General features: G+C 39.5%; 1 protein-coding gene across 1 annotated transcript; it reads right to left on the bottom strand.

The window, feature by feature from the left end:
• Positions 1–4402: 4402 nt before the first annotated feature.
• On the bottom strand, positions 4403–5293 carry LOC149248037 (uncharacterized). Its single transcript, XM_089455988.1, has 2 exons — positions 4841–5293; positions 4403–4749 (listed from the first exon to the last, which is right to left on the bottom strand). The coding sequence occupies exons 1-2, from the start codon at positions 5227–5229 to the stop codon at positions 4647–4649; spliced, it is 492 nt and encodes a 163-aa protein (XP_089312114.1). The 5' UTR covers positions 5230–5293; the 3' UTR covers positions 4403–4646.
• Between the last annotated feature and the right edge of the window lie 16725 nt (positions 5294–22018).

Here is a 22018-nt window from a genome sequence, read left to right as displayed (position 1 = left end):
TCGCTGATATTGCTAATGATATTGTTGAACATGCAGTTGACAATGACCAATTGACATTGCCAAGCCAAGTAACCCCACCTTCATGGCTAGCAGAAGCAATGATCAATTTGAATGCACATAGTGTCTCAGCAACCAATGAAGAAAGCATGAACATGCCCTCACAACCAGCAGAATTGAACAGTGAAATTGTTCATTTTTTTGTGGACAATAGATCAATGGAAGAAGATGAAGGACATAATGAGGCATCAAATGAAGATAATGATATGGTTCAATCAGTTCCAACAGATACTGAAAGGGAAGTACCAAGCAATGACATGCAGGTGGAAGGGGTGGAGAAGACACTTGGACGGTTCCTAAAGCTACCAGTAGAGAGAGTATCAATGAGAAAAACGCAAGGTGCACCGGGTAGTCTTCGTCTGGGCCGAAGCTCACAGCTACTCACCTCAGAGGACTATATAAACCTGTTAGTTGAGTCAGAAAAAAAGAAACTTGAAATGCAAGAATTAAAACAGAAAAAGAAGGATATGGTCAAGGAGAAGAAGGCAGCAAAGATTGTTGCAGCACAACAACGAGCAGAAGAAAGGATTGAAAGAGATAAAGCAAGGCAAGTTAAGGACCAACAAAAGCAAATGGCAAGACAGGAAAAGGAAAAACGAAAGGCACAACAAATGCTTGAAAAGGAACAAGGGATGATCAACGATACAAGAATAGCTGATGAAACTAGGATTATTTCAAACTCATTGGACTCCATTGCAGATAATACACCATTATTCCAAGATCTCATAAACATTCAAGTGCCCCACTATCAAACCGAGGGTTTACCCACTTGCCTTGTTCCTACCAGAGCTGGTGTCAATTCTCTGTATGCTCATTACACACCTCCACTTAATGCAGGGGTCAGTAGTGCAAATGTGAGGTATGGGTACTCAATACCTCCATGGTTGGAAGCTGCAAATTGGAATCAATCATATGGCAACAATCGACCATTTCCTAATCAGCCCTTGACTGGTAGGCCAACCTACCTGGCTCAAGAAGGTAACTCAGGGAGTTTTGGCACTCAAGATTCTCAGGGCCATAAAGAATAGGGGTGTCATATGTTTTCGGTTCTAACCACATTATGATGTGGATTTTGGATGGATTGTATCTTTTTCTTGGCACAGCAACATTTTGGCTTACAACCTAGTAGTGATTTCTTGTGGCAACCTAACTGTGTGTTGATAAGAAATTTTCAATGGAATATGTCTTTCTGTAAAATATTAATTATGATAAAACTATTTCTATAAGTTATTCTGTGCGCACTGTACAAAGCTCTAAACTCACTTATGGCTCCAATAAGTGGACCGTTATAATGTGATGACAGTGCTGGGCAAGTTTACAATCACTTAACACTGAATAGAAGTCTACACTCACAATTAGAAACACCTCCTGCTCGCTTCTAATGTACGAGGCACTAGTAGTAAGGAACTCTATACTTAGCATGTTATTGATTGAATTAGAATGAATAAGAACTTTACATTGCTGGAAACTAGAAATACAATAAAGAACATAGTTATGATTTTTATCAATCACCTAGGGGAGGGTCGCCAATACATGTGCGCCCTCCCCGCCACGTCATAATACCACGCGTCAACCCACATGGCTCCGGTACGACACCTGTCCACCGTGGAGTATGCCCAACTTATAAAGAGCATGTGTTTTTATATGTGTCAGTAAAAATGATGGAAGTATCTAAATTAATCAAATCAGTTGATGAACAACTATGAGAATCATATTGTTCCATCTTGTTACATCAACTTTCCAAAAGCAATTGAGAAATTTGGGTGCACAGTAACCTAATCAGCTATATGACGAATTGTGGCTTAGTCATTAATTCTTTTCTAAGCACCTATTCACCTTTTTCATTTTCCTTCATGAGTAGATCAATTGTTTGACAATTACAATAATTTATAAATCTACAAAATATAAACCAGCATAGACCCATCTTAAGATGGGATCTTTTAAGCATCAAGAGAATCATGTCTCTGTTTCTTTAGATCCCTTTTTACACTTATGAGTTCTGGGGTTAATATTGATCTATAACAGTGTATTACGGTACAGAAAAATTATGAATTGCCTCTAATACATGTAAGAAGGAAATTCCAAAGCAGTAGGTATACAAAAATCCCACAAAATTGCTTCAGAGCTCAAAATCTACAGCATGTTAAGCTTTCTGTAATTTAAACTTCCCTGCACAAAACTAGGCATTGCAAAAATAAGAGAGATTCAAAGGAAATCAGTGTACCGAAAGGAAATCCAGGGTAACTGCAATTGTGGGTCTTGTCATCAACGCTGGAGATAAATAATGTTTAAAATTTGAATGAACCTTAGGAAAGATCAACAATCAGGCAGAAGCACATGCCATTCTTAAAGGGATTGAATTGGCTCTTGATAAGAGTGTTCACAGTATCTAATGCATGGCAACTAAGCAACAATAATTATGTTTTTTGGAATAGAGATTATACCGACTCCATAAATTTAAAATTTCAGTAGGTCATGTGCTATATACGGGTCAAGGAGGGTTTTGATTCAATATTCTTTTCACATATTACAAGAAATTTACATTCAGAGGTACACAATCTAGACAATTCAACAGCTACAATGGACACCAGCACCCTACAAATATATCACTATTATCAACACATTCTCCTCTCCCGATAGCTCTGCACTCCTTATATTCCTGTTCCCCAAGCAACTAGGAAGAAAAGTTTCAAAAGTGCATAGAAATCTGTTTGCAGAATCAAATATTCCAACTTAGCACAATTCCTACACATCCCTTGGAAGTACAAAGGTTGTCTCCAACACAAATGGCAGACCACCAAAGAAATGGACTCTCCTATAATTGTGATGAAAAATATGCTCCAGGTCATAGGTGTAAAAAACAGAAATTGTTCCAAATTGATATGCCCACTCAAGACCTGACCGAAGACATAACTACTGAGAGACACTGGAGTTACAGGTTGAAAACACCAACACTCTGACTCAAGCAGATATCGAACCTATTTCTTCATGAAGAACGGTCAATCTCTCTACATGCATTATCGGGCATTTCAACTCTAACAAAACCCTGACAAGGAAACTCTAACAAAACCCTGACAAAACTCTAACAAAACCCTGACAAGGATTTAATCCTATAAAGTTTTCTAGTAAAAGCTGAGCGATATTAAAAGGAAATAAAAGAGTAGAAGCTTTGTTCATAAAACAGTAAACCCTACCCATTTCTGGACTATATAAACTCATCAGCTGTAAAAACAAAATAACCTTCAAATAGAGATGCACCGTCACAAGTGAAAACGATCTCAAAAACTTAGCACTATGCAAGGTTTTACAGCATAAGGAAATCATAATATTCTACAATGAGTAAATCAAGAATAGTAGCGTTCAAACAGTATCCAGAGAAGTCAATTTAAATAATAGAGAATGCAACTTGTGTGTAAAATTTGGAATAAGACTTTCATAGAAGGAAACAAGCTAACAGTTATGACTTCAAGAAACCATAAATAAATTAACAGTATAACTGTGATTAAGGTCGTAAAATGTCCACGGCTTCCATACAAATGTCCATACAAATGTCCACGGCTTCCATACAACACTGTAGCCCAAGTCAATTTAAATAATAGAGAATGCAACTTGTGTGTAAAATTCGGAATAAGACTTTCATAGAAGGAAACAAGATAACAGTTATGACTTCAAGAAACCATAAATAAATTAACAGTATAACTGTGATTAAGGTCGTAAAATTTCCACGGCTTCCATACAAAGTCCATACAAATGGCCACGGCTTCCATACAACACTGTAGCCCAAGTCAATTTAAATAATAGAGAATGCAACTTGTGTGTAAAATTCGGAATAAGACTTTCATAGAAGGAAACAAGATAACAGTTATGACTTCAAGAAACCATAAATAAATTAACAGTATAACTGTGATTAAGGTCGTAAAATGTCCACGACTTCCATACAAAGTCCATACAAATGTCCACGGCTTCCATACAACACTGTAGCCCAGAGAGCAACCTGAGTAGCAAGTCTGCGAAGAAGCTTCATAAGGGTTTAGTGAGGCTTTAGAAGAGCCTTCCCCTCCGAGCAGTCGAATATAAAACAAACAATAGCACGAAGCAGAGCACTCAGAACTCAAGCAGAGCACTCAGAACTCTATGAAAGAAAAGAGAAACCCTCATATCCCAAATGAAAAAGATAAAATAGCAGGGACAATAAAAATGCAGCGTTTTTATCTATAAAGCAAACACAGTAACAAGGCAATTGAGAGCAGCTACAGAGAGTTTCGAAAGTTGGTCTGGGCTCATTTCCGCGATGTTCCATTTTCCCTTTGTCTTTCTGCTCGAGGCCAGCTATGCAAGTCAGGGGAGAGCAGCTACAGAGCGTTTTGAGGGCTAAAACAGGCTAAAACAGCCAAAACAGACAGAATGCCATAGAATGCCTAAAACCCTAAACCCTAAAACAACAAAAATGCCATAGAATGCCTAAAACCCTAAACCCTCAAAAAATTGCTCAAAATACTGCCATAAAATGCCATAGAAAGTTCACAAAATATCCTGTTAGAGATGCTTGTGTTGAAAAACACAGAGTAAAGCTGGTAGGATTAAAAATCCTACCGGTTACAGGCCATGGATGGTCGCCGACCTCCCCCACCTTCCCCACAGCTCGCCAGACCTTCTCCACACCTGCAACGTCCTTTTCCACACCTGCAACACCTGCAACAGGAAGCAAAAAGCCATTAGAAGCCATTAGAGATCACAAAAACAACAAAAACAGCAGAGCTAAACCCTAAAAATGTTATGTTACCTCAAGCTCAGTAGAATGGCGACCGACTCCTCCCCAAACAACAAAATCGCCGAATAAGACCACCACCAGAGAAATGCTAAACAACCGGCATTCCATGTTAAACAACTTGCATTCCAGAACGACCAAGAAATCCAGGCGGAAAAGCACAAGAAAAGCAGAACCGCTGTCCCAGCCAGAAACCCAGAAACTCCATCAAACCTTCGCACCAGCACACGAATAAACGACTCTGCGCGCAACAATACAAACCCTGTCAACCGAACACAGCATTCCCCCAACACAGGTTCTAACCACCATGCGCGCAGGTTACAGGGCCGTCCCGCGCCATCTTCGGCGGGGGGCTTCGCCCAACTACCGGCCCCGAGCAGAAAGACAAAGGGAAAATGGAACATGGTCGAAATGAGCCCAGACCAACCATGTAAATGGCGCCAAGTTCGTGTTTTAATGTTGGAGGTGATAGCCCACACGACCAGCTCCACGGTGGACAGGTGTCGTACCGGAGCCATGTGGGTTGACGCGTGGTATTACGACGTGGCGGGGAAGGCGCACATGTATTGGCGACCCTCCCCTAGACCAGTAAATATTTTTATTGGTAATTACATCGCACGCTCTGATTTCCCTGGAGGCTTAGGGTGTTGTCCCACATGGACCCCTCAGAAGAACATCACGCCAAGCTCAAGAAATTTTTCTCCGACATTCTCAAGATGAACGCCCACAAGTGGTTTCCAGAGTTCCACAAGGCTTGATAAGAGCCCTCTCTGCACAACAATCTCCGGATTGTTTCCTGTATGACGGGGATAAAGGTCAGAATCTGCCGCAGTGTTTGTTCTGCTCGAATGGCCCTGAAACACAAGAACCCTCTCTGCACAACAAACAGTGTCCAGGGAAGAACATTGTAATACATTTAGCATGTCTTTTCGTTGCCCACATCTATCTGCGATACGAATCCATTGATATAGATCCAGATACACCCTCCTCTCGCATCGTTTTCACAGCTCTGAATAAGGCCACGTTCTAACATGGAGTAGGAGTCGCGCCCTCCTGACCTTGTCTTTCTCTTTAAATCATAAAATACTCAGAAATAAGGACTTCGTTTGACACAGGGATCACACAAAGTCATGACCTCGGATGGTATAATGATATAATCTTATGCATTCGGTCAACACACATGAAATTAAAGGTCCATTGAGTTTGGGCTCCCTCCATCTTACCTGCCTACCGTAGTTTATGAGATCTTTTGAAGGAATAGATTGTAGATACAGTTTTATATTATGGTATTTTTTTAGGGATTACCTACCTACCGTAGTTTATAAGATCTTTAGAAGGAATAGATTGTAAAAACAGTTATATATTATGGTATTTTTTTTCCCTAAAAATTATTTTATTTATTATTATGTTATAGTTTAATGGTGCACTTTACTCTCTGCTCTAATTATTTTCCCTTCTAAAATAAAATTTCGAGAATAAAATTATTAGTATGTTATCATTTTAATTTAATTATTAATAATAATTTAAATTGTGAAGATTTAACTTCTATAAAATATTTTTAATGGTAATCACAAATTAAATTGTGAGATTTATGTTTTTTAATTAAAATAATATTATATGAATCAATGTTATTTCTCTTAGAGGCTCATTCTATAGCCCAGTATGACCCCAATGTTAATAATAAAAGGGTGACATATGTTTGCTTTTAAAGTTTATTTTATAGTTAAAAAATTTGAAATTTGTTTATTGTTTAAGTAAACTGGTTTTATTATTCATTTTTCCTTGTTATTCAATTTTGCCAATAATTAATCCTAGATATATTTTTTTATGATTTACTCATAGTTCAAAATTGACTTATAACCAATATAGACCCATTTTAACTTCAGATCTACCAAGCGCCGAGATGGTTCAAATATCTCAAAAAGCAAGTGTAAAACCTGAGGAAAGATTTGCACTTCAAAGAGATTTGATTCCTCTTTGTTCTTGGTAGATCTTGAATTAAAATGGATCCATCTATCACACCATTAATTCAAAGTCACTAACATCACATCAAAAAGAAATGCAGATTACTGAAATAGAATTTCGCAGCAAATTAGCAATACGACATGGATATTAATAGATGAAAGTTGAAATTTCTTCATTTGCTTTGTATTTCCCCCCTAATTTGTCACCCTGTGACCCACCAAAACCAAGTTGAGCTAGAAAGGCTCATTGGTGCACAATAGACTCAGAGATGGGGCTTAAACTAGAAGAAGAATGCAAACTCATGCACACCATGGTTACCAAAAGTGAAGATCTTGGAGTTTCTAAATGTGAAGGTACAAAATGTCAATGAAGATGTTTTCCAAGAGGTGATCTATAAGCCCATGGAAATTTTCGTAGACCCTATGTTGTGGAACACCACAATTGCTATGTGGGGGTGGGAGAATAGTGATGTTGGTTCATTTCCTCCAGGAGATTGAGGGTGGGATGGTAGTTCTCCACTTGTCATTATAGAGCCAAACTTGGTCGTACCAACAATGAAGTGCAATAGGTCATTAATATTCTGCAAGAGCAGGTGAATAGACATTGTGCAAGAGTCCTCAACACCTCAACTAATTGAAGGTGCATGCACCGTGCAAGGGAAATTTGAATCCTTGACATCATAATTTGAGCCTTTAATATTCTAACCCTCATGGGTTCCCCCAAATCTAAAATGGGCTTGACAAAATTTGGATATGCTGGGAGAAGCATAGAGAGAGGACCAATAATTTGAAGAGAAGCCAAAGGAACGATCACCAACCTTCTTATCTACAACAGACAACAACATGTGTTTGTCAATAAACATGATAGAATAAGCGTGGTGGTAGCAAGAGGAGGAGGATGTAGTGGCTCAATCGCTGGAGTGATGGGGGACATAGGATGGGAGTTGTTGAGAAGAGGCTACTAGATTTAATTTATGTAAATACTCTTTGTTCATCATAGGTATATATACTGATTACCTTTGTTCATTATATGTAATGTTTAGATATATTCCTGAAAATTCATATTTTCTTATCTTCTTCCATTTTGTATACACATTTTCTTATCTTCTTCCATTTTGTATAGCACTAATCCCTTCTTCCTTCAAACTTAGCAGAGCAAAAAGGAACATTACTACAGAGAAAGGAATAGAGGGTTGTTAGTTGTTGAGTTGAGTTCAATTCCATTGTACTTATTGATTTGTCTTTCCTTTTCTTAGTATGCTTCTTTCTTCCATTGATGTTTTTGTTATGTCAATGGTTTTTCCTGCTTGTATGTTTTTGTTGAATTTGGGTTTTCTGTTTGGCTTTGATATTGGTGTTTTTTAAAGTTCTTTTTGTTATTGTTTACATTTGGTATCCTATGGGAGAAGAGGTGATAATTTCACTGATTAAACTCTATAGTGGTAGTTGATGTACATTCCACATTATGTGCAGTGGGTAGAACATGTACGCATTGTTGCTCTTGGGTTTTATTTTAATAAATAATTATGTTTATTTGTTTATTTTAGTTCATTTGTTTAATAATATTTTATTCATATGTAGGTGTATAAATATTGTGTATAATCTCCTCTACAGATGTTGGATTGTGTTAAGGAGTCATTAAAGGTATTTTTCCTCTAATTCACACCCAACTTAATGTAGAGTCCTCAATTTCAAGTGGTGAAAGAAGTTGTATTATGTTCTATTAAAAGGTAGCATGGTTATTATGGAAACCTAATTGAAGGAAATGAATCCAAAAACCTTACTTTATCTGATATTCTCCTAGAAAGGCCTTTCCATTGGATAGCTATAACATTCTTAACAAAATATTAGGTCACCATCCCGCCCACCCTCTCTTGACCAAGTTTTAAATCTCCTTTCCTCAGGTCTTGAGTGTCCTTTGTAGAGGCCACTACTTGACATGAACCTCAAAAGGACATTACATTCCATTGAGATGATGAGGATATTCCTTTTATGGATTGATATTTCCCAATATTGATGCATAGAGTTGGTTTGAAAATAAAATATGGTTGGGAGGTCTATTGATTTTTGTTTTGGTCAAATTCTCTCTAGAAAACCATTGAAAAAATAAAATGCCGTATGAAAAGATAAAGATATGTATGGGAGTAATACTAATATTGTTGTTGTACTAACAAACACATACAAACAATTTGATTTCGGGGTTATGGAGATTTCATTGTGAGTGTTCCATGTAATTTCAAACCAAGATTCACGATTCAATATGTCATTTGTGTGTTATGGTCATTTTGTTATTATGATAAATATGCAAAAAAAATTAACATCACTATGTTATTGAAGAGTAATCTTTTAATTAAACCTTTATTGGTGAAGGGTTAATTTATTATCAGAACATCACTTTGGAAGCACAAAATTTTAAACATAACTTGACGAGGAAGTATAATTTTTGCTAATATTGGTTAATCTTAAATTATATATATCTTTTTAATCTTATTAATAGACTAAGATTAATTATTAAAATATAACTATGTATTTGAATGGATAGTAAATTATCTCATGTGTTTAATAGTTCCTTTATCACATGAATTTGAATGGATCATAAATTTACCTTTAACAATTACCAAATCAAAATTCCAAATTAGGTAAAATTTTAAACATTTTTGCTCTTTACTGAAGTCAATACCATTTCTTAAATCAAAGGAAAAAGGTTAATTCAACACAAATAATCTAAAATCTTGCTCCAAAATCTTTTAATATTTCTTTTAACTAAGCATTTGTAAAATGAATCTTTAAAATGAAAAGCCATATCCTAGGGATATATGAAAATCTTTAAAAACATAAATATTTCCACATCAAAGTAATATTTGAAAATATTAATTTGATTTATTTTTATTATAAATTTTTCTATCGTACCATGTAAAAAACATCATTAAATCTAATATTGATATTATATTTAATATTAATATTAATATATTATAATATTAATATTTTTAAATTTAATAACTTTGGATTATTGCAATATTAAATTTAATATAATATTCAATGAGGGAAGAGGAGGAATGAAGAGAGAGAGAAAGAGAGGAGTGAGAGAGGGAAAGAGGGATAAGAGAGAGACACAATGTGGGAGACACAAAGATTAAGGGGGGAGAGAGGGGGAGAGAGATAGTGACAAGATTGGAGGGCAGAGAGGGGGAGACGGGGGGGGGGCAGAGAGAGATATTGAGAAGGTTGGAGAGAGAGAGAGAGAGAGAGAGAGAGAGAGGTAGGAGAGAAATGGAGAGAGGAGAAGGACCAAAGAGAGGACTTGAGAGAGAGGAGGGGAGAGGGAGGGACAAAGAGATGGAGTTGGAGGGGGAGAGAGGGAATGAAGAAGAAAGACATTGAGAGAGAAAAGTGGAGAGAGAGAGAGAGAGAGGAGTGACAAGGGAGAGAAGGAGAGTGAGTTTGTATGTTTGGGGTGAGGTAGAGAGACCAAGAAGGAGATATGCAAGGAAGGGGGGAGAGAAGGAGAGAGGAGAGAGAAAGGGAGATAATGATAGAGTTGGAGGGCGAAGAGAGGGGGAGGGGGGAGATAGCGTGAAGTGTGAAGTGTGAGAGAAAGGGACAAAGAGGAAGGAAGAGAGAGAGGACATGAGAGAGGGAGGGAGAGAGAGGGATTTGGAGGTGGAGAGAGAGGTAGGTAAGAAGAAATACATATATAGAAAAAGGTGGAGAGAGAGAGCGAGAGAGGGAGTGATAAGGCATAGAGAGAGAGGGAGAGAGGGGAGAAGGAGGGAAGATAAATAAAGGGGGAGAGAGGGAGACGGAGAGGAAGAGGGAGGGAGAGATAGATAGATATGGAGAAAGAGTGTATATGCTTTGGGGGTCATATCGAGAGACAAAGGAGAGGCAAAGGGAGATATAGATATAGATGGGAGGCGAAGACACTACTACACCAAGGGCACTTTTAAGACATTTTTTTAAGACAAAATAAAAAACTTATCTTAAGAAGTCACTTTTTATTTTAGTTATTTTACATTAAAATTTAATATCAATTGAGTTGTCTTAAATAGGAAATTTAAGACAAAAACAATTTGAGACAAAAATATTTTAAGACAATTTTATATTTAAGACAAAAATATTTTAAGAAAAACTTTATATTTAAGACAAATATTTTGAGACAAAACTTTATATTTAAGACAATGGCCACTTAAGATGAAACCCATTTAAGACAATTAAAAATTAAGATGAAAACATGTCAATTTAAGACAATATTATCTAACAACTACAAAATTGACTTTGAGAGTGCGCCCTAAGTTTGTCAGCTTGCAGCCTACTACTATCTCGCACCTATACTGAGGTTGCTATTTCACTTACCATTCATGTTATGTTATACAAAGACAATGATTTGTTGGGCTCTTCATTTTTTGGGGGTAGCCGACTCTAAAGAATGCAACAACTTTTCCTTGCAACATTTCCTAGACATCATTCCTCTTTTGTCCCTTCGATCTCGGTTTATACGATTAGAAACAACTTGTCTTTTATTGCATTCGACACTAATACACAGAGGGGGATTCTAAGACAATTTTTTAAGACAAAGGAATTATTTTGTCTTAAAATTTTCAATACGAGGCGCTAGTAAAAAAGGTAAAGGTAAAGGATTAGGAGTCTGTCTTGACGTTGTTAATGGGTTCTTCAGGAAGCAAAGAAATGGAGGCTGACAAGGTTGAATGGATTTAGGGCAATGAAGGCGGAAAACTGAGGTGCGCTTCGTGAGAGGAGCAATGGAAGCACTTTCGCTAAACATGGATAGGCAGTAACACAGTTGGAGTACTTTTCGGGGTCTCCATCAATTGTGTTTTAATATGTGTTTTTTTATTGTTTCATTTATTTTGAACGCTACTTTTTTTTTAAGAAAGAAAAAAATGCTATATTTTATTAAAATATAGGGATAGTACATAATTTAGATTCCAATCATTATATTATCCTTTCGTACTTCTCCTATTAATCCTATGCCCATACATTTCTATTTTCTTGTTCTACAAAAAGTGTCTTTCTTAACATCAAACTGTAGATTATAACCATTACATTTTCATAAATGAACACTTCCATTGTCTAAAGATAAAAAAAATTCCATCAAAATCAGGTCTTTGTTAAAATTTATCCTAACAGTAGTTAATGCTGCATGTGTTTACCATGATACCCTACTTGAAGATTGAGAAAAAAAAATTACCTGTTTCCTTAGAAATACCTCTTTTAGATTGGAGGTCTGTCGTCCAATTCTGTTCTCTGTATATATGCTGGAAATGTATATGATTAAAAGTCCTTACCAGGTTTTGAATCCTCATCATCCAATTTGCAAGTATGGAGGGATTAAAATTAGTATTCTTGTTTACTCAATCAATTATTCCTTTTGCATCTCCATATACCTGAATTTTGTCTAACCCTATCCATTTTGCTACAATAAAGACTCCCCATAATGTTCTAATCTTTGATTTGTTGTTTGATCCCATATCCCCCCTCCCACCAGAAGTGGGAGAAATTACTAGGCTCAATAACTATGACTGCACCACATCTGCATTTCTTTCTATTGTTGACTCCGTCAAAAAACCCAACTCGGTATTATTTCCAAATATCAATGAATTTGCATTTCTTGTTTCTGTTAGACTTTATCACCGGCCCAATCTCATTGAAAAAATAAAATTTCTTGATAATGTCTTTTCTAACAATCACAGTTTTCTCATAAAAAATGCTAGCGTTCTTACTTCTCCATATAATCCATATGATATATAATGGGAGGGACCTATACTTCCTGTCTGAGGTGAACCATTACAGAAGACCTTTGAATAAGGGTTGATTAGTGCCAGTGAAAGGAAGCTCCATTTACTCCATAAACCCATCCCAAATCAGCCTCGCATATGAGCATTTGATCAACAAATGATCTATATCTTCAACCCCCCCCCCACCCCCCACCCCCCAATGCATAGAGGGCATATTGCAAGACCAATGAACACATGCTTTTGTAAGCTGTTCCATGTTAATACGATTATATGCTACCATCCAGAGAAAACATTTTAATTTGTTCGGGGGATTCCATCTCCATATATCCTGCAGATGCTTATTATAGTCATTGATCCTCCTGGGCCTTAGAAACTTTAAGTAGATGTCTTGGACCATTAGATTGTTTGGATTGTCCTGGGTAGCACCAAGAGTGATGCCAACAGATCGAAGTTGTGTTACGTATGACCCCCATTCCTCATGATATGTCTTTGGTATGCCAAGATCTTCGACCCTTCTCCAACTCTATTGATCAATGTTTTGAGTCCTCGGTAGATATATCTGTTGCAAGAGGATAATGTCTTGTTGTAGTGGCTACAACTACTCTTCAAAATTTTCACCTGCACCCAATTTTGGAGCCTCCCTTGAGAGTTTCACAATGATGGTTTAACACACTCGAGTTCACTCTGTGAGCTCATGTGAGTCTTCGCACCCACCTCGCTTGATCATTTCACCTAGGCTTTTGCATGTTGATGCCAATGTCATGCTTGCGGCCATGTAATTGTCATACTCAAAGTCTTCGCTTCATGTGTACTTGATTGTGTTGGCTATATAAAAAAATTCACACTCACACACGAAGTCACATACACTATCGCGCAAGCGTCATCACGTTGACCAACGATTAATCACAAGTGTCACACTTGTCGTTTATACCATCGGTCAGTCATGTTGAGCATGTGTGTCTATATGGTTTGAGTCGTCTCTTCGTCAAGGCATGTAAGTGTGTGTTTGCAAGATCACATATGCATCTTTCGCTCGTTCGCACACTTAGTCACTTTGGTGGAGTTCTGATGACTAGATTCCCCTCTGACTGTCGGACCATCACCCCGTCATCGACTCGATTGATTGTCACCCAGAAAAACATGGAAGCACAAAGCAAAACATTTCAAGTTGTGTTTTCTGTAAGAAAATCAATCAACCTACATGCTAGTCAACTAAAGAGTTTGACCCCGGTAGCCACCCGGGACTGAATCCCCTCAAAAATTGTGCATAGGTAGAAGACCTTGCCTGCTCCGCTGACTAAGAAAATTGTGCAGAGAGGCCAGATAGACACCCAGTGCAAGTCCCTGTTTCCCTCAAAAAACTGCGTAGTTTTTCCAGCCAGCCCTCCCGACAGTCAACTGGCTCCTCACCTAGAAAATTGCACAGTTTTCATGAGGAAGCCCTTTGCTGCCAAATAGTCTGCTCATCTCAGAAATTTTACAGAGGTGACCAGCAAGCTAGCCTTCCAGCATTCGCGTAACTTTTATCACCATCAGCTGACTTCCAGTTCCCCTCAGGAATTGCACAGTTTTTGCTAGCAGTGACCCAACAAATGACTGCCAGTTCCCCTCTGGAGTTGTGCCATTTTTACTGCTATTTTCCTAGTAGCCAGATGCTAGTTCCCTCTAGGAATTGCGCAGTTTTGGCTGCCAAGCTCCCGGTGCCTGCTCGTTCTGGAAATTGTGCAGATTCTGCCTGCCCAGCCTCTCCGCATCCTGGACTATTCCTCCAAAAAACTCCGGAGTTTTGTCCTCCAGCTGAGCCAGACCCTACAGATAGTCACTGTCGATCCGGATTGCCCGTCTTCATCACCCAGTGACTCCTGCGCAATTTTCATCAGTAGTGCCACGAGCCTCCATCCCACCTTGCAACCTTGTCTCCTCTCTCGGTCACCTGCATCCGAAATGATCATGCATCATGGTAGACTAAGAGGTTTTTTGATTTGATGTCATCTCGTCATGAGTGACTGCAGATACCGGTACATAAACAAACATGGCGCGGTGACGGATGGAATGAATGAAGGGAGCACATGCAGAAGGACATGTTCACCAACATACAAACAAATGATGCATGCATAGAGATATTCTCGTGAACAGAAGATCATGCACTACAGCTCGACATGCACACCAACAACATCACAAATGTACCAGCACTGTCATGTCGAGTCATGTCATCCACATCTCTACTGTGGACCATACGGTCAATCAATGTAATGTAATGTGGAAGTCCAAGAGACCCACTTATTTTATGAACAGTCATGTAAAGTCAAAAAGTCATGGAAGTCAAACAATCATGAGGGTAGTTGAACAGCCACAAGGGTCAGTTTAACCCTTGGCTATAAATACCCCCTTATTGGTATATGCAAAGGACTTTTCACCTCAGCTCCTCCCACATAGCCTTGAGAGTGTAATCTTTTCTTTGAGGAGTAAGTAGAGGCTCGAACACCCCGCAAGTGGGGTTAGTGATGTAAGGTGTAACGATGTATCTTGGAACTTTCGCTTAATTTAGAAGCCTTCTCACAGGCCAACATGTTTTCACGCATGTATTATAATTGTTGTAAGACTAATATTTAACACTAGTATTACATGTTGGTTTAACATGTGTTTAACACTTTAACTAATTCACTTGTTGCGATACATATATCTTAATGAAAATGTGTTGTATATGTTGTTAACATTGTCTCGCTCGTGTAGACTACTCTCCTGGACATCAAACAAAGCTTTCACATAAAATTTTCTATAACAATCATTATACTCGACGGACTAATCCACTGAGTGTTATACGTGTTATCTTACCTTGTGTGTTGTGACTGTCGCATTCGTGTGGATTGTTTTGTCGGAAGCTATGCACGTCCTGTTGTGTTTTGTGTTCCTAGCAGAGTTGGGAATTCGTCCAACCGACTTGGGACTCACTCCCACCCTCTTCCTCTACGGTGAAAGAACCATTGACACAAGAGACACTTACAATCACCAGGCACGTGAGCCTCACTTCTCAAAAGACAAGGTAGACCACTCTCTTGTGTTGAAAATCTAGAGTTGAAGAAAATCTTTAAGATAATGGCAATCAGGCCATCATACCAAATGGGACTCTCACACCAAACAATGTGAGGTCTAGTTGGGACTTCATACCAGGGTGATCCCCTGAATGTTGGCGGGTCCAATACCGTTAACATTTCTGGCGCTAGAAGGAGGGCAGCCAGTGGTATATGGTTGAACGTCCTCTCACACTCACTCATCGACCATATGGTCAAGGCAGTAACTTGCACTCCCTCTCACCTATGCGTGACTCTGCAGTTGGTTACTCCTCACCTCCCAAGACTGAACACGAGATTCTGTATCATCACCTTCGCTCCGTCTGTCCCATCACTCACCAGTTTGTGAAAGTAGCCAGACTGATCCCAAGCATACAACATCTTCCATACGCATCAAGGAAACCAAAATCCACTCCCACAAGGGTTGTTGTATCATCAGTGGAAGAAGTAGTTCTTGCCACACTTGAAGGTCTGGTAGAAGCTATTGAAGACAGAGAGGAACCTCCGATCTTCAGACAAGGGGAACGAGACACTCTTATGATCTTGGGGTCAGACTCTGATACAGGAGGTGGAGGGGAAGGCAGTGGAGGAGGCAGAGGTGGAGACAAACTAATAAACACAGAGCTAGAACCGTCAGATTCTAAAAGAGAGGAGGAGGAGGAAGAAGAAGAAGAGATGGCTGACCCAAATCTGGAATGGATGACTTAGGGACCATCTGATCTCCCGACTGTTCTTCACAATATGTCGAAGCGATTGGAGAGAATGAACATCAAGTTCAACCTTGACAGCAAGGTGAAGCTAGAAGACCATTTGGATAACTTCTACCTGCAGTTGCAGACCCTTGAGGTACGACATGACAACGTAGCTTGTATATTGTTTCCATGTACCTTGGACGATCATGAAGCTGCATGCTATCACAGCCTTCCACTAAACTCCATACAAAAATGGGGTGCATTCAAACGCATGTTCCTTGAAAATTTTGTTGATGACAAGACCCCAGCTATGTTACTCAAAGAATTGGGAAGCTTGAAGATGGAGGGAAATAAAAGGTAAAAGACTTCAACCAGAGGTTTACACGCATATTGAACAAATTTTCAGCGAACACCAAACCTCATGACTCCATCAATGTTGATTACTACATGTCCTCACTGTTGACCAGCATTGCGCAGTTCGTCAAGCGAGATGAAAAACCAACACTTTTGGAAAACTGCGAAGAGGCTATTGCTGTAGAGAAAGACCTGTGTGTGATTGGAGTCATCAAGGATGATGAATCAATAAAGGACTCCAAAGCTGCGAGCAAGAAGTCCCAAGCGATGGCGAGAAAGGGTAGAGACAAAGAAGCAAATGATATTGAAACCCTCACTTGCCTCGTCAAGAACTTGACAACGGAAGTGTCCGATCTTAAATAACAGAAAACAGACACATCCATACATAGCCATCCTCCCAGAAAAAGACAGGTAAGTAGCTCATAAGGCAGCAATCGATTCACTCAAAAAACTGCGCAGAGCTCTATGTTCCACTTAGATCAGTGTACAGATCCCGAGTTCTATTCATTCCACGAAGAACATCACCCTGAGAAATCTTGTTTGGACTGCAAGCGAGTCGCAAGATCTGTATGCAGTCATACATTTGACACGGAAAACAACATGCAGGAGTAGCCAGAAGATGGAGATAATGATGAAGATGTTGCACCTGATGAAGCATTAAGTTCTGCGCATGTGGTGAACACATTTAGTGCTCGCGAGAAATGCTAAAGACAAACACTAAGAAGCAGCCCCCCAAGGGAAAATGACCATTACAACCATAGGAGTAAAGGGGCTCCCCTTAAACTTGGGGAAGCACAAGAAAATATGAGACTATTGATGAGGAAGGTTGATCCACTAACCGCCCCAAAGACGAAAACAAAAAACAAGTTCAGGAAGATAGTGGCTGACAAAAGTACGTCCATGAGCAACAAACTGCAAAACACTCCACCGGAAAACATGAACATCAGTCCTATGCTGGACACCCCGGTGATCCTACCACCTCTAGACTACAACATTGTAGATGACATTAATAAAACTTAGGAGAACATCTTTTTTTTCGAGCTAGCCAAAATCCAAAGTTAGCGAGACATCCTACTGTGTGCATTGGGACAGACAGTGACAGACAGCGCAGCCTCTACCAGCAAGGGAGAAAGCACACCTCCTGGATCACTTTCTACTATTCTCAACACACTCCAGATGGAAGAAGCAAAATTAGGTTTCCCTCCATTCTTGCTATCATTTGAAACTTTTAACTGCAATGTTCACAACCGCTTGGTTGATTCTGACATGGCAGCCAACGTCATGTAGCTCTTCATTGCGAAAAATATCAATGCACAATGGAGCAAGACATCCATGCGGATCATCCAACTTGATCTAACTTCAGTACCAGACATTGGTGAACTACGAGACATGATCATCTGACTATCTCATGATAGTTGAGTCCACCAATGCATCAACATAGTTTTTGTGGACATACCGGAAGCATACAGTCTACTACTCAGCAGAGACTAGTCCAGCAAGTTGGACGGTTATTTTTCTACAGACTGGTTGCACATGTGGCTTCCGTACAAGGGAATATGCAACCAAATTTGGGTACTGTATGAGAGGTATATGAAGCATAATGTCACTCCCCTTAATGACGAGAATGAACTGTTGGCCTTTGGAGAACTCATGTTTGGAAACTGGCTCTTAGAAACAACATTGGGGTGTTATCCTGCACGGCCAACTCCAACCCCACCAGACACGCAGTTGGGACCCCTTCCTTGCCCAACTAATGGTAATGAAACATGTAAAGTGCATTGTACCAATAGTAGTAGTAGCAGTAGCAACAGTAGTGGTAGTACTACTAGCACATCAAGCAGTCCATGTATAGACAAATTGTGGACCTTGTACTTTTACAAATCAAAGACACAAGAGGGATCAAGAGCTGAGTGTGTCTTAATCGACCCATACAACAGGAATCATCTGGTTTCAAGTCACTTGGAGTTTGAGTGCACAAACAACATTGCTGAGTATGAAGCACTTGTGTTGGGCTTGTAGAAAGCCATCAGCCTCAACGTGGTTGTGCTCAAAGTGGTAGGTGATTCAAAGATAGTGGTATGACAGGTATGTAACACCATTCATTGTTTGTCACCACATCTCAAAAGTTACCAGAAAGAGGTGTGGCGGTTAATCTCTAACTTCCAAGCATTTAACATCATTGTTGTACCATGTATGTGTAATGCAGCTGCTAATGCTCTCGCAAATGTAGCTTCAAGAATGTCACTAATTAGGGATAGATTCACTATTGAATTTTTGTACAAACCATCTATCCTGGATAACATAAATAATTTACGCGTGTTTAATGATGATCAATAGATACTGCATTTCATGGCCAACGTTAGCATCTTCAAAGATGTAGCGATAGATGATGATGAGCACGAGCACTCTCTGTAGGTAAAAGATGGTAACATGAAAGGCCACCATATCACAAAGAGTGTGGAAACATCAGAAATTTTTTATGACTTGCAAAATCGTTTTCAGGGGCCCAGGAACAACAAGATCCACAGTTCCACCATGATGCATGAACTGATCAACCTAGGAACATAAAGGTCCGAAGTTTGTCAATCTTGGTACATGTTACACATATCAAGAGCGACAAGGATTTGTCTTCTTGTTCAAACAGTACCGAGATGTGTTTCTGTGGACATATGATGATCTGAAAACCTATGACACATGAATCATCTAACGCGTTATTCCTATCAAAGAAGGGGTGAAGCCATATCAGTAGAAGCTGAGAAAATTTCATCTATCACTTGAACCCCTCATACAGAAAGAGCTCACTAAGTTGTTGGATGCATGGATCATATACAAAGTTCGTCATTCTACATGGGTTTCAAACCTTGTTCCTGTACGCAAGAAGTCTGGAGAAATCCTCTTGTGTGTTTATTTCCAGAACGTGAACCGCGCCTCGAAAAGGGCCAACTACCCCGTGCCGTCCATGGACAACATTCTACAAACAATATGTGGGGCACATATGTTTTCTATTCTTGACGGTTTTTCAGGATACAATCAAGTTCTGGTAGCAGAACCCGATAGACTTAAGACTACCTTGCGTACCAAGTGGGGTACATTTGCTTATAGACGAATGTCGTTTGGGCTTGTAAATGCATGCAAAACCTTTCATCATGCCATTGACATCGCCTTTCGTGGAATCATCAGACAGAGCATAGTGGTATACCTCGACGACGTGACTTTGTTCTCAAAAAGATGAGAGGACCACATACGCCATCTGAAGAAAATCTTTGAGCAATGCTGAAGATACGGGATTTCCTTGAATTCCAAAAAGAGCGTATTCACAGTGTTTGAGGGGAATCTTCTTAGACACATTGTTGCCTGAAGTGATATCAAGGTGGACTCGGACTGAGTTCATACTATTACATAGATTCTTTACCTAGTTAACAAGAAAGCTATGCAGTCCTTCTTGGGCAAGATAAACTTCCTCCGGAAGTTCATCGTGGATTATGCACAGATAGTCAAGCCCATACAGGACATGATTAAGAAAGATGCATTCTACAACTGGGGAAAGAAGGAAAGGTATGTTCACCCAATTCAGGTAGGCTATTGTAGAAGCACTTGCACTTTATAGCCCAGACTTCAAGAAGGATTTCCTGCTATACACTTTCGCCTCCGATAATTCACTCACTGCAATTCTCACTCAGAAGGATGAAACAAATAATGAACGCCCAATCTCATTCATGAGCACAAGCATGCAGGGACCAAAACTCAATTACCACGCGATTAACAAGAAAGCATGTGCAGTTTACAAGGCGGTGAAACACTTCAGGCCCTACTTGCTGAAGAACCACTGCACAATCTTTGTCCCTCATCCAACAGTCTGCACATTGCTTGTACAACAAGAATTGGGTGAACGACATACGAACTGGATGGCAGGTTTGCAAGAGTATGATCTTGAAATAAATCTAGTTCACATGATCAAAGGACACGGGATATGCAAACTTGCAGCTGAAGCAGTACACTCATCGGAGAGTGAAGAAGAGCTCGCCGACTGGGAGGAGGAAATTGAGATGTATGATATAAGGCGAGCAACACCCACTGGAGACAGAACCTCTTGGTACATAGATGTGTGCTAGTACCTTGAGCATAGCACTGTACCCTCTCATTTTTCTATCAGATAGAAGAGGGCATTGCGCCTCAAAGCCTTAGCATATCAATCGGTGCACGGAGTGCTTTACAAGAAGCACAATAACAAAGATTTTCTCAGGTGTTTGTAGGCACATGAATCAAAGAAGGTACTACAATATCTGCATGATGGACCCGTCGAGGCTCACTTTACAGGAAACACCACTATGCACAAAGTTATGTGATCCGGTTTCTACTGGCCCACATTATTCAAGGATGCACCTTCTTATGCCCGCAAGTTCCCAGTCTGTCAGCAATGTGCCGACAGGACATGAAGATTAGTATCCCCACTTCACCCTGTTGCAGTGACCGAACCATTCCAAGAGTGGGGCCTAGATATCATTGGAGAAATCTTCACACATTCGTTAAAGAAACACTGCTACATTATAACGGCAACTGATTACTTCATGTGATCGACAAAAGCATTTCCGCTCAAACAAGTGAATGACTAGGAGGTCATCAACTTTCTCCAGTAGAACATCATGTCACGCTTCGGCATTCGGGTATCATTTTTTTTTTATAATGCAACGTACTTTTCATCTTTGAAACTTTATGATTTTGCATTACATAATGGTATTATGTTGAAACACTCATCTAACTATTATCCGCAAGGAAACAGTCTAGCGGAATACCGGAATAAAAACCTCATCTGCATAATAAAAAAAGATTGTTTTCTCTTAGCAGCTCAACTGGCATACCACCCTGATGAATGCATTATGGGCTGACTGTGTAACACACAAGCCCTCTCTGAATACTTCACTGTACTTCCTGGTCTATGGTAAATAAGACATCCTTCCACCCAATATCTACTTGTCTACACTTCAGCTTTCCCAAGAATCCCAAGGCAAGCCTTGCCAGCTATTTCAGCGTAGGATGGATGTTCTCCATAAGCTTCAAGAAGAAAGGATGAAAGAAAAATAAAAAATCACACTCCACCAGAAGCATATCAAGAGATGGTTCGATAAGAAGTCTGCTGGGAAAGCTAACTTCAGTGTCGGTGACTTGGTTCTGAAATGGGATAAGTCCCATGAAGACAAAAGCAAACATATGAAGTTCGAGTCCCTGTGGATTGGTCCATACACAGTTCAGAAGAAGCTTGGCCCACCATCTGCAATCACTTGACGGGAGGGTTGACAACCTTCCTGTCAATGGCCAATATCTCAAGCATTATTTCCAGCAGGTTGGGCCACGCCCC

The sequence above is a fragment of the Pinus tabuliformis genome, chromosome 7 (assembly GCF_031772625.1).
Source record: "Pinus tabuliformis cultivar Carrire ecotype Pingquan chromosome 7, CPIR1, whole genome shotgun sequence".
Lineage (NCBI taxonomy): Eukaryota > Viridiplantae > Streptophyta > Pinopsida > Pinales > Pinaceae > Pinus > Pinus tabuliformis.
Note: the sequence above shows the minus strand (reverse complement) of the source record. Positions and strands in the feature narration are given on the sequence as shown.

Excerpts from the sequence above, each read along its gene's own strand:
- LOC149248037 (XM_089455988.1), bottom strand. The coding sequence starts at position 5,229 with ATGTTCCATTTTCCCTTTGTCTTTCTGCTCGGGGCCGGTAGTTGGGCG. Across the intron at positions 4,750-4,840 it reads GCCATTCTACTGAGCTTGAG|GTGTTGCAGGTGTGGAAAAG; the intron begins GTAACATAACAT and ends TTCCTGTTGCAG.